General features: G+C 48.3%; 1 protein-coding gene across 1 annotated transcript in view; it reads left to right on the top strand.

Moving 5' to 3' along the window:
- CNGA3 (cyclic nucleotide gated channel subunit alpha 3) overlaps positions 1–13,580 on the top strand; it is a 75,292-nt gene extending 61,712 nt beyond the window's left edge. Inside the window, exons 9-11 of the mRNA XM_045445796.1 lie at positions 4,878–4,985; positions 7,311–7,417; positions 10,480–13,580. Of these exons, the coding sequence (XP_045301752.1) occupies positions 4,878–4,985; positions 7,311–7,417; positions 10,480–11,891 (1,627 nt within the window). The 3' untranslated portion in view covers positions 11,892–13,580. The remainder of the gene's footprint in view (positions 1–4,877; positions 4,986–7,310; positions 7,418–10,479) is intronic.
- Positions 13,581–13,883: the final 303 nt, after the last annotated feature.

Here is a 13,883-nt window from a genome sequence, read left to right as displayed (position 1 = left end):
TTTTTGAGGAGCATAATTTTATTTATTTTATTTTTTAACGTTTATTTATTTATTTATTTATTGAGAGAGAGAGAGAGAGAGAGAGAGAGAGAGAGAAAGCAAGCTGGGCAGGGGCAGAGAGACAGGGGACACAGACTCTGAAGCAGGCTCCAGGCTCTGAGCTGTCAGCACAGAGCCTGATGTGGGGCTCGAACTCATGAACCGTGAGATCAGGACCTGAGCTGAAAGTCGGACACTCAACCGACTGAGCCACCCAGGTGCCCCAAGGAGCATAATCTTAAAAAGGAAAGCCTAGATAGCTTTGAACAGATTGGTAGTAGAAATATGGATGTTAAAGACTCTGCTGGTAAGGGCTCAGAAGGAAATAAGGAGTATCACCGAGAAAACCTGTTTCGTTGAAGCACCTTGTGCTTGAATGGTTGTAAACTGACTACTAGTAGAACCCTGGGCTTCCAGGATGCTGCTGGTAAGGACTTGCACATAAGTGAGGAGCAGGCTATTGGAAATTGGAGAAAGGGGAATCTAGGTTTATAGTGGCAGAAAGCTCAGTGCAATTACATCCTGCAGGCAGGTGGACAGCAGATCGGATAGGCAATGAGCTTGAATATTTAGCTGAGGATATTTTCAACCAAAGGTGTTGAAGGTGCAGCCTGGTGTCTTCTTGCTGCTTACAGTAAAACCCAAGAGGAGAGGGAGATATTGAGGGAAGAACTTTAAACAGAAAGGAAGCAGGACTTCATGATTTTGGAAATTCTCAGCCTACTCAAATGGAAAAGACACTAAATTTTGAAAACTGTCAGGAAAGCGTGCTTTGGGAAAAAGTCGGGTGTGTGGCTGAGCAACCTCTGGTAATACCTCAGAGAGATCAAAAGTTCTGAGTATTCAACAAAAGGCTCTCTGAAGAGATGAAGGGTGTGACTCATAACTCCCCTCAGCCATCCCAGCAGAAGCCAAAAATACAAGAAGGGATTTCACAGATCTGAGGATGAGCCTCTTGTCAAACGCAGTGAATCCCTCTGATATACATGACATGCAATGTTCTGGAAGATTCTATACCAGCAGAAACACTGCCGGCTTGGATGTGAAGCAAGAGAAACAATATGAAATAGAGGAAGATTATGGGACCCCTAAATTCTAGATGCAGGAAACATCTTGATTAGAATACTCAGCTACAAACAGACAGGTACTCCCTTAATGAGAAGGAAGAGATGGCTCAGAGAGAGCCTTGAGCCCAGAGCGTGGAGCCACAAAAACCACAGAGGATTATTCCTAGGCCTTGAGATGAACTGGCAATTGCCCTGCTGGATTTCAGAACTGCTTGGGACTAGTAACTCTTCTGTCCTTCACTTCTCCCTTTTTGAACTGGAATATCTATAACTGATATCCTAAATCTGCCCTTCTGTTGTATCTTCAGAGTAGATGATTTTAGTGTCACGGGATCACAAGTTGAGCGACTCATGCCCTAGGATGATTCACACCTACAGTCTCCCCTCGACCTGGTTTAGATGAGAGGATTTGGGACTTTTGAGCTGATGAGAATTTGATGCTACTTTTGGACTCTGAGTCGATTTAATAATGGAATGAAACTTTAGGGGTCTTGGAATGAGGGTGAATGCATTTAGCCCATGGGATGGATGTAAATCTTTGAGGGCCAGTGGACAGGCTGTGGAAGGTGACACTAGGGCTCCCCCAAATGTCCATGCCTTAATACCCACCACCTGTGACTTACCTCACACAGCAAAAGGGACTTTGCAGTTGTGATTAAATTTCAGGACCTTGAGATGGGGAAATTTTCCTGGATTATCAAGGTGAGTCCGGTCTAATCGCATGCATCCTTAAAAGTGGAGAACGTCTCCAGCTGCAGAGAACCAGAGGGATGGCATCTCAAGAAGGACTCTACCTCTTGCTGCTGACTTTGAACACAGAAGAAGGATGCCAGGAACCAAGGATACAGCACCCCCTGAAAGCTGGGAAAGCCCTCAGCGTACAGCCAGTGAGAAAATGAGCATCTCAGTCCCCTTCTTGCAAGCAATTAAATTCCACCAACAGTCCAAATGAGCAGGAAACAGATTCTTTCCTGGATTCTTCAGAAAGGATCATGGCCTTGACGACACCTCAATTTCAGTTTGGGGAGACTCAGACTTCTGAGATCTTCTGAGAACTACAGATCTGTAGTTTGTGTTGTTTTAAGACGCTAAATTTGTGGCAGTCTGTTCTGGCAGCAATAGAAAACTCATACAGCTATTACTCTAAGCTCTTTTGCAGTCTGCTTTTAACTTGGAGAAATATTAAAAACGTTTTCCTGTGTCACCAGATATTCTTCCACAACATCATTTTAAGGGGCCTCCTAGAATTCCATGGCTGATGGATCTCCTCCAGTTGTAGGATTAGATCGCTTATGCTTTTGACTGGTAGAAATAAGTAGGATTATTTTTCTGCACGCATGTTTGCCCACATCTTTGATTATTGCCTTAGGAAATGCTGTGTGAAGTATATTGGTCTTTTTCAATGAGTGTTTAATCAACAAACACTTATTTTTCAACCCGTGACTTGCTCCAGGATGTGGAGTAGGGGAATCAGAGGGGTCTGTGGATGAGTCTGATGGGTTCCCCGGAGGCAGGGAGGGTCTTTTACCTTTCCCCTTGGTTTCCTCAACTGTTCGATGGGCAATAATGCCTGCTTTGCAGAACACATATGACTATTAACACATAGCCTTTATAACAGCGCTAACCCATAATGTTGTGCAATAAAGAAGAGGAAGCAGAGTAAAGCCATGTGTTGAGGAGACACCTGCACTCCCAGAACCTTCCTGCAGATGAGGACAGAAGGGGGCTATCCAGCCCCCAGCCTCACAGTCCAGCCAACTTTGGATAAGTGTCTGAACATGGCTGTGTTTGCCTCAGATGACACCGAGATTTGCCATTACGTGGCAAACCTGTTCCTGTCTGTGCAGATTTTGCTTCCCTTTCCCCCCCTGGCTTTCTCATCAAGGGCCAGCCTTTCATTTGATACACAGATGGGTTTTAAGAACAGCCAACAAGCCATATCCTTCCGTTCGGAACAAAAAACCTTTACATGTGACTTCCAAAACTGAGTGACTTTTCCTCCCTAAATGTGTGGATCTGGGTTCATTTCCCATTACCTCAAAATGGTCTCAAGCTCTTTGTGACTTCCTAGGGGCTCATGAAAATGGGTCAGAAATTGCAGAACATCAGCCACTATGTATACTTTGATGTATATATACAATGTATGCTTTAATGGGGCAGTTCACCTGGGGGGGGGGGTTCACCTCACTCCTCAGGAATAATAGTAACAAAATCAGTAGCCTTCTGTCATCCCACCGTGCTAGAAATATCCATTTCCTACACCACACCCTCTCCTCCATGTCGCTGTTGCCTACCCTCTCCACTGCGGTAGCATCCTTGGCATAGGAAAATTGCTAAATGTCACCCTGTATCATCCAGTGACAAGGCGAAAAAGGAGGAGAAAGAGAAAAAGGAAGAAGAGAAAAAGAAAAACGGCACAAAACAAGAGGAGTAAGTACTGAGAAGAGCTGCCTCCAAAGAGAGGGTGTGTGGTCATAGCAGGCTTGATCCCTGTATCGGTCCTGTGAGTCTGAGAGCCTTGTTGTCAGGCCTTAGTGTGGGCCCTTGGAGAGGGGCTGCCTAGGGCTGCGGGAGCGGAGTTGGACCCAGGTGGGGATCAGGCTTCCTGAGATGGTGTGAGGGGCCCACTCGCTCTGCAGGGAGAGTCCTGCCCCAGCTCTGAGCACCCAGAGGGGGCTTATAGGTAAAGAGGGTTGTCTGCAGCCTTGGGTGAGCAATGAGGGGTGTCCCTGGGAGACTCCTCCTGTGCTCACCCACCCCACCCCCGCCCCCACCCCACATTCTGTTTGCCTGTCTGCACAGTCGGGGTAAGCTGAAGCCTAATCCTGGGCACTAGAAAATACTATATTCATAAACTTTACTCGACACGTAGGCGTGGTGTGCGTTGGGAACATTCCAGAGACATGTCAGTGAGCTGTTGATCTTGTACCTGCTGAGTCAAAGCAAAGGTGGAAGGCATGCCGGTGTCTCCTCTGGGGCATGGGAGCAGCTCCGCAGGCCTGGGCCAGCACGTGGGACATATGGGGTGGGGGAGAAGACACATGGAGCCAAAGAAAAAGAAGAATCTCCAGTACCATCTAGAACCTCTAATCCTCAGAAAATCCTGACAATAAAAACAGAAAGCACCCTAAGCTATTGCTTCCTTCAGTGTTGGCCCACATAACCTAGAAGATTCCCAGGCTAGTTGTTTTTGATGGGAGAATGGCTCCAAGTGCTTGAAAATGTCTTCAGGTCATCTGCTCAAATGCAGTTAGCAGGTCAGAGACTCCCTCGGGAATACTACAGGGCTCCCAAATGCAGTCCAGAGAGAAGCCGCCTCAGAACCACCGGGCAGTGTTTAAATGTACATTTTCAGGCCCCGGTCCCGGGCGGGGGTGGGGGGGGGGCCTGTCTGAGTGGGCCCTGGGAATCAGCGTTTCACAGAGCTCCCCCCAGATGGTTCCAACATTACCATGCGGCATTTTATTCTCAGCACACTGAAGGATGTAGGTGATACCACAGGCACATGGGAAATCATCACCATGATTTTATTGTCAACCGTGGCTTCCTAGGAAGCTGAGCTAGGAGGGAAGGACCTCCAGAGTCTGCCTTCTCCAAGCCTGTCCCCTCCAGTGAGGGGACCCCCCATGTGACCTCCCTGAGACTGACAGGACCTGTGTCTCAAGTTTAGCCTGCAGTTGCCCTAGGGTCTCTAGGCTAATCCAGGTCTCTAAGACCCTCCAACGCTGTGATTTTCAACACACTGCACTGTTCGTGTGTCGGTGTTTCCAGAAACAAGAAGGACACCATGGTGGTGGACCCCTCCAGCAACGTGTACTACCACTGGCTGACGGTCATCGCCCTGCCTGTCTTCTATAACTGGTGTCTGCTGGTATGCAGGTAGGGGTATGGGGCAGTGTCTCCACATGGGCAGGGGGAGGGGTAGAGGGGCAGGGAGGGGTGAGGGCAGCCAGGCCTCAAGACAGAGCTCTGAGTCCCACTCAGGGGGCTGGATTTCTGGTCCCCACACAGCCACCATCCAACTGAGTGTCCCCATTTCTCCATCTATAAGGAGGCTCTAAAAGAAGACCACCAGAGTTCTCTGAAGCACTGGTGGGGGCCTCTGCTTGCTAGGGACAGCAAGGGTCCGGTCACCTCGGGGCCTTCTTAATTTGGCTGTAGGAGGAAGATGCAGGGCCGAGTAGCTACTCTTCTGAGGGGAAGTGGGGGGGGGGGGGTGGGCATTCCTGAGCAGCCTGCAAGACAAGGATGCAGGGGAGGTCACAGTTCTCTGACTGTAAGCTTTGGGCTGTGGGCCTCCCCCAAGCAAGTTGCAGGGCTGGGATGCAAGCTGCTGCTCTTGTGAGGGCAGCCAGGGCCTTTGGGGTGCTCCTGAGAAGGCCCACAGGACAGAGATGCAGGGTGAGGGTACACAGGGGCTTCAGGAAATTCCTTACAAATGTACTTGTGAGATGCAGGGGCAAGTTATTGTTCTTCTGGGGAGAAGTGGAGGCTGTGGAACTTTTATAAACAAACTGTAGGAGGCAGGTGCAGGGTGAGCTGCTAACTCCCCTAATAAGGGGTCAGGGGAGTGAGGGTTTAGGGTCCCCTATGAAATCTGTGTTTTGGGAATACAGGAGCAAGATGCTGCTTCTCTGAGGGGGAGCTGGGGGCTTGGGCTTTTCTGAGCAAACCTACAGGATGGGGATGCCAAGGGGCTATGTTCTTCTGAAGGCAAACAGGACCTTTGAGCATCCCTGATTAAGCTGCAGGACAGAGATGCAGCTCCCTGTGGGCAAGGGGCTTTGGGGCATTTCTGTGAAAGTCTGTAGGAGAGAGATGTAGGGATACCTTGTTTCTCCTCTGATGGGGTTGGCGGGAGTCTGTGTGGCATTTCTGAGTAAGGTACAGGGCATGGAGGCAGGGGCAACAGGCCACGTTTCCTAAATGGTGGGCTTTGGAGCCTTCCTGTGCAAGCCCAGGAGGCAGGCATACAGGGGCGGGCAGCGGCTCTTCCCGGGGTGGGCGGGGCTTGGGCGCTTTGCACATTGAGGGTGAGGCTAGACTCCTGAGGGGGCGGGGCCTGGGCGTTCTGCAGGGGGAGAGGGAGGCTAGGCTCCTGAAGGGGCGGGGCCTGAGCTTTCTGTAGGGGGAGGGGGAGGCTAGGCTCCTGAGGGGCGGGGCTTGGGCGTTCTGCAAGGGGAGGGTGAGGAGGCTACCCTTCTGAAGGGGTCAGGGCTTTGGGAAGTTTCAGAGCAAGCGTTTGGGGGACAGAGAGGTAAGCGGCTGCTCTTCTGGAAGTACCTGAGAGGCTTTGGGACTTTTCCAAGCAAGCTTCAGGGCAGGATAAGGGGAAGCTGCTACTCACTGAGAGGAAGTGAGGGGGTTGGGGGCCCTTTCAGGCAGGCCTTTAGGACAAGGATGCAGGCTGACGTGCAGGGAAGGTAGGGGGGCTTTGGGACAATCCTGAGCAAGCCGGCAAGACAGCCGCTGCTTCTGTGAAGATGGGGAAGAGACCTAGTACTGAGTGTAAGAGGGGGCTTTGGGGATTATCTGCATAAGGGGGGCATCTCCTGCTGTTCTGAGGGTAAGTGTGGGAGTGAGAAAGGGGAGAACTTGGGACCCCTCCTAGCCTGCCTGCAGGATGGGGATCCGTGGGCGAGCTGCTTCTGTGCAAGCCAGGCTCAGGGGCTGCAGGGACACTGCTATTCTGAGGAGGCAGCAGGGGGCTCCAGTTGCTGAGTAAACTGCAGGGTGGGGACACAGGAGCTGGCTGCTGCTCTTTTGAGGTGAAGAGGGCGTTTGGGGGTATAGTCTGTATGAGAAATAGTGAGCATAAAGATCTAGAAAATAGAAAATATTTACTGGCTGGTTTGGTTGTTCATGTCTGAGCAATTCTTAGACCCTAGGAAGGGCAAGTGCTCAATCTCTTCACATGACTCCACCAGTGAGGCCTAGAAAAACTTCCCGTCCTGGGATCTCAACGCTTACTGTTGAGAGGCGACAAGGGCCCACTCTTTGGGGTCCATCCCAGCTCTTCGCAGGAGCTCTGTGACCTTTGGGACAGAAAAGCTTCTCAGAGCTGGGTCTCCTCATCCGAGTCTGGGGTGATGACACTGGGGCATGAACCCTGCAGGCAGGGCTGATACCAAGATGAAGGCACAGAGCTGGTGCCTGTGTTGGACCCAGCCCCAGACACACCCACTCCTTCCCTCTCGTGTTTAGGGCCTGTTTCGATGAGCTGCAGTCTGACCACGTGATGCTGTGGCTAGTCCTGGACTACTCGGCAGATGTCCTCTATGGCTTGGATCTGCTGGTGCGAGCTCGGACAGGTGAGTGGGCCCAGGCCCAGGGACTTCTCATCGCCAGGCCACAGATTGACTTTGTGCATCAGGAGGGGGACCACGGGGACCACAGGCAGGTTCAGGAGATCCAAAATGGTGAACATTACCTACCTCTGACCACAAGAGCCCAGGCAGGTCTGAGGATGTACCAACGGTGAGGGCGTGGTACCGCCTCAAGCTCTCTCTACAACGACTCTTTAGCAGAGGTCAAGATACCTGGGTTTTGGTCTTTGCTATGCCAACAAACTGTGTGACCTTGAGCAAGTCAAGCTGTCTCTCTGGGCCTCATTTGTATGACCTGTGAAATAAGACCATCGTCTCTCAAAGGACGCTTCCAGCAGTGACCATTCAATATCGCAGGAAACAGGAGGGAGAGCTCTGTCGATCTTGGAGTTCTTTTCCTGAACAGTCAGAGGATCCAGGACATGTTACTCGATGGCTTTTAGATATATGGAGGAATAAAATTGGAAACAGGGCCCACGTGAATGATGACCTCTCTCAGATCGCCTCTGGTTGCGAGTGGAGGCTAAAATCCCTTAAGCTCCAAGCTGCTCATTCTTGGGGCACCTTTTTCTGACTTGCACAAAGACATCACATCAGCTGGCAGAGGCCCAGCTTGCCATTCTCAAGATTTTTGAGCTAGAAACCAGGCCATAGTTGTCAATACAAATACCACCAGATCCCAGCAGCAAGCCTCTGTGTGGCTTCACAGTGTACAAAACATTTCAAGTACATCTTGTTTTCTTATTAGAACTGCTGCATGAGACAAAAAACACAGGCGTGATTATTTCCATCTTGCTGATTGGGAAACCGAGGCCCAGCAGCACCTGGGTGGCTCAGTCAGTTGAGCATCCAAGTCTTGATTTCAGCTCAGGTCATGTTCACAGGGTTGGAGAATCGAGCCCTACATCACCACACTGAGGATGGAGCCTGCTTGGAATTCTCTCTCCCTCTCCCTCTGCCCCTCTCCCTGACTCATACTTCTCTCTATAAAATTAAAATAAATTGAATTGAATTGAATTGAATTGAACTGAATTGAATTGAATTGAATTAAAAAATATAGAAACTGAGTCCCAGAGACACTGAGTAACTGGCCTAAAGTCCACAATCACTACTTCACAGGGCCAGACTGGCAACCCTGCTTCCACGTGGTGCCCAGTACCATAACCGAGAAGATCTTTAATATGCAGCTTGAGGCTTGTGTGGGTAACTTAGACAGTCCTTGTGGCCTGCCACTTCATGGTCACATAAGCCTACCAAGACACAGGAGCTCTGTGGGTGGCCCGACTCACTGAGCCACCTATCTCTATTTCAACCAAGTTTCAGTGGAACAAGTTACCTGCACTTGGACAGTGATCCTACCACTTTTTGTGCTTGAGTACTATCCCTGGCAATCTGAGATTCAGCAGAAACCCTCATGGGGAAGGCAGGTAGGCACAGAAACCAAATGGCCATGGATCATACTCCAAGGGGAAACATCTTCAGAATTGAGGAAAGATATTATTAAGAAAGTAGTGAGGAACCCCAAGGCACTAGGAGTGCCACATAGTAATATAAGTACTCAATAAACACAAGGGTAACCAAAGAATGAAACAGGGAATGGGGGACTGGGAAGCAGAGTGGCCCCACCATGTGACAGCAGACTTGAGGTTTGCTTTTCACAGGGGGCAATCCTACCTCCATCTAGCCCTCAAGTGTGGCCCTGGTTCAGCAGCAGCATCACCCAGACCTTGTTAAGAGGTAGACCTCGGACCTACGGAACCAACTTTGGGAACAGCCCAGCACTCTGGCTTTTACAGAGTCCTCAGTATAATTCTGATGCTTACCAAAATCTAAAAAAAAAAACCCATGCATTATATTATTCTCTCTACTTTTGTTCATGTTTGAAAATGTTAAAAAAAAAAAAAAAAGACGAAAGAATGCAAATCTCTGCCTATTTGATTGATTTCACCAGTAATAATGCCTAGTGACTCCCCAGTGTCCAGCTCAGCTCCAGTCTGATTCTTTGGGGGTGGATCTCAGCTTCCTATGTTTTCAGAGCTCCTTGGATGACAGTAATGTGCAGACAGAAAGAACTACTGTTTCCCTAGGCAATGTTTTTATTTTTAAATTTTTTTTTTCAACGTTTATTTATTTTTGGGACAGAGAGAGACAGAGCATGAACGGGGGAGAGGCAGAGAGAGAGGGAGACACAGAATCAGAAACAGGCTTCAGGCTCTGAGCCATCAGCCCAGAGCCTGACGCAGGGCTCGAACTCACGGACCGTGAGATCGTGACCTGGCTGAAGTCGGACGCTTAACCGACTGCGCCACCCAGGCGCCCCCTTAGGCAATGTTTTTAAAAGGCAGGTCCTGCCCCATTAGGGACGGGTGAAATCAGTTTGATAGGCCATGACCTATGCTCTTAAAATTTGTATCATTAATATTTTCCAAACATACACAAAATCAGAGACAGTAGGATCATGAATCCCCACATACCTTCACTCAGATTCAACAGTTATCAATATTTTGCTAATGTTTCATCTACCTCCCCACACCCTTTTCTTGGCTGGAGTATTTTAAAGCCAACCTTGGACCACTTTAACATGTTATCTCTAACTTTAAAGGATGCATCTTTAGAATACAACATCCAGGGGCTCCTGGCTGGCTCAGTCAGAAGAGCATGTGACTCTTAATCTTGGGGTCATGAGTTCAAGCCCCACATTGGGTGTAGAGATTACTTAAATAAATAAACTATATATATATATATATATATATATATATATATATATATATATAATATATATGTAGATATAAAACACCAGTCCACATTCAAATTTACCCAATTAATCTACATTTTTAACTGAATAAACAGGCTAGAACATCATAGACTAGAAAACATCAGAGTATATTTTCATAGTAATGGGTAAATGTGGCTTTTGAAATTTTTTCTGTTATGTATGTATAACTACATCTTATTTAGTCAAGGTGTATATCTTTCTATGGGCTATGGTTAAAAAAAAAAAATAGCAGCCTCTTCCATGCCCAAGTGACTTCCATCTTTTTCTTCAGGCTTCCTTGAGCAAGGCTTGATGGTCAAGGATGCACAGAGGCTGTGGAAGCATTACACAAAGACCGTGCACTTCAAGCTGGACATGTTGTCCCTGGTCCCCACAGACCTGGCTTATTTTAAGTTGGGTGTAAACTACCCAGAGCTGAGGTTCAACCGCCTACTGAAGCTTGCCCGGCTCTTTGAGTTCTTTGACCGCACAGAGACAAGGACCAACTACCCTAATTTATTCAGGATTGGGAACTTGGTCTTATACATCCTCATCATTATCCACTGGAATGCCTGCATCTACTTTGCCATTTCCAAGTTCATTGGTTTTGGGACAGATTCCTGGGTCTATCCAAACATCTCAAACCCAGAGTATGGGCGCCTCTCTAGGAAGTACATTTACAGTCTCTATTGGTCCACCTTGACCCTGACCACCATCGGAGAGACCCCACCCCCTGTGAAGGATGAGGAGTATCTGTTTGTGGTCATAGACTTCCTAGTGGGAGTCTTGATTTTTGCCACCATTGTCGGCAATGTGGGATCCATGATCTCAAACATGAATGCTTCACGGGCCGAGTTCCAGTCCAAGATTGACTCCATTAAGCAGTATATGCAATTCCGCAAGGTGACCAAGGACTTGGAGACACGGGTGATCCGGTGGTTTGACTACCTGTGGGCAAACAAGAAGACAGTGGATGAGAAGGAGGTGCTCAAGAGTCTCCCAGACAAGCTGAAGGCCGAGATTGCCATCAACGTGCACCTGGACACTCTGAGGAAGGTCCGCATCTTCCAAGACTGCGAGGCGGGGCTGCTGGTGGAGCTTGTGCTCAAGCTGCGGCCCGCAGTGTTCAGCCCAGGGGATTACATCTGCAAGAAGGGAGACATTGGGAGGGAGATGTACATCATCAAGGAGGGCAAGCTGGCTGTCGTGGCCGACGATGGGATCACCCAGTTCGTGGTCCTCAGTGATGGGAGTTACTTTGGGGAGATCAGCATCTTAAACATTAAGGGAAGCAAGGCGGGGAACCGCAGGACAGCCAACATCAGGAGCATTGGTTACTCAGACCTGTTCTGCCTTTCCAAAGATGATTTGATGGAGGCTCTCACTGAATATCCAGAAGCCAAGAAAGCTCTGGAGGAGAAGGGACGGCAGATCCTGATGAAGGACAACCTGATTGACGAGGACGTGGCCAAGGCTGGGGCGGACCCCAAGGATATTGAGGAGAAGGTAGAGCACCTGGAGTCCTCCCTGGACACCCTGCAGACCAGGTTTGCACGGCTCCTGGCCGAGTACAATGCCACCCAGATGAAAGTGAAGCAGCGTCTCAGTCACTTGGAAAGCCAGGTGAAGATGTGTGGGAGCGACCTTCTGTCTGATGGGGGTGCTCCTGGGGATGCTGCAAAAGCAGAGACCAAACAAGAGTGAAATGCAGGTGTCCATCTCCTGCTTCCCAGAGTCAGCCATCCATGTGATGCATTGTGGCCGCAGCTGCACAGCCCAGGACTCGGCAGGGTTGCATTCCAGTTCTCCTTACCCTTTGCAACTGTGTGGCCCTGAGAGAGAGCCTCAGTTTCCTCATCTAGAAAGGGGGACTCATGCCAGCCCCACTGAAATGGGAGGTTACTGTGATGTCCACATGGAACACTGCATAAGGCAGGACTTTGTATAATGTGAGGTGTCCCCAATCCACACATATGAAAGTGTGGGCACAGAACTCTTATTTTTTTAATCCACGAGGAATTTTGAGACTTTTGAACTTTATTTTCTTGTAAATGGAAGATTATTTAGTCATCTACCCCTTCTCGCACCCCACTCCACCAGCTTCTCATAAGGGAGATGTAACAGAAGCTAGAAGTGCAATGTGGGATCTCAAATCCATCCTTACACAAGACAGTTTGGGGCACATTTCTGAATCTAGTTTCTCCTCATGTACTCTTTGGGACCCTCAAAATCCTGGCCATTGGTCGTGCTATGATAAGCACAAGGGATGAAGCCAGGTCACCCCATTTGAGGTCACTTTGAGCCTATGAAGCAAATCCAGACTCCCCGCCATCCAGCCCCTGTGAAACTGGAATCTGTTTAGAAAAGAATATTTTGATGAGAGAAAGAGACATCTCCTAACTCACCAAAGGATTTAAAGACAGCCTCTCCCCTCGTTCCTCAGTCAGGAACAGGGACAGCCTGTTCTGGCTTGAGGAGGAGAATTATGCTCTGGGAGAGCCTTTCAGGTGGAAGGTTGGAATGGGGTCCTGGGTCAAGCAAAGCTGACAACTAAAATTTTTAGAAGATCGGACCCTTAGGCCATATCTTTGCAAACTGCCCCTCCTCTCAAAGAAGCAGCCTCACTCTCCCTTGGAATTCTACCCCGAGGCAAAGCTCTCAGCTAGCAGGAAGTGTGCACAGTGAAGGACCTAGCTTTTTTCCTTTTTTAATCTGGTAAATAGAATTCCATTACCATCATATAAGATATTTCTGTATTTGGGTTCTATGATTGCGAATTATAACCTTAATGGTCCACTTAAATACATATTGTAAATTACCCAAAGGTGAGTCATTTTTCTGTTGCAGAGAAGCTATATATATGTACAGGTTTTCCTTCTCTGTCTCCTCCTTCCCTCCCTCCCTCCCTCCTTTCTTCTTTCCTCCTTTCCTCTCTCTCTCTCTCTCCCCCCTTTCCTTCCCTCTCCCTTCTCCCTCCCTCCCTCTCTTCCTCCCTTCCTTCTTTCTCTTCCAACTTCTCCTCTTTCTTCTCAGAAAACAATGCCCCATTTTGCTTTGGGAACTTCAAAACCTTTGTGGTCTGATGTTATAATCCATATGCTATATAACTGGACCCTAACGTAGTTCATACAAAAGGTGCTGCATTTTCAAGTATGTATTTTGGATTTATATGAGTCTCTTCTGATTTTTATTATGGATCATGTGACCATTTTTAACTTTCTAAAATGAATTTAAAAGGACTATTAAAGGAAGATGTGATCCAAGCCCATATCATCAGCAAACTGTAACTAGCAATGTATCCTCCAAATGCATATATTTTAAAAAGCCTTAATTATTAATTATGCCTATGTTTATATTTGCACAAGAAAAATAGAGACCTGGATTTAAAAAATATTGAATGAGTCTTGCTTCATATTTTGTCATAAGGGAAGATTCGGTTCTAGATATGTGTCTAGGGCAGTGAGCCTACCTTCCCCAGGAAAACAGGCACTGGTGAATAGGGGACAGTGCATACTCCACGTGAAGGGAGCCAGAAACAGGTGAGACAATGCAACCAAAGCTGCAACACTTGTCAGAGGAAATAAGTCAAACCATTCAAATATATAAGAAGTGGGTCTCAGGTAGATGCTAAATTTCCTGGTATCAATTGTCCATCGGGGACATTCAGGCAGTTTGGAAAGGCATGAGTGGGCAGGA

The sequence above is a fragment of the Leopardus geoffroyi genome, chromosome A3 (assembly GCF_018350155.1).
Source record: "Leopardus geoffroyi isolate Oge1 chromosome A3, O.geoffroyi_Oge1_pat1.0, whole genome shotgun sequence".
In the NCBI taxonomy this organism is placed as follows: Eukaryota; Metazoa; Chordata; class Mammalia; order Carnivora; family Felidae; genus Leopardus; species Leopardus geoffroyi.
The sequence above is the reverse complement of the archived record's forward strand: the minus strand, read 5'-3'. Positions and strand labels throughout refer to the sequence as shown.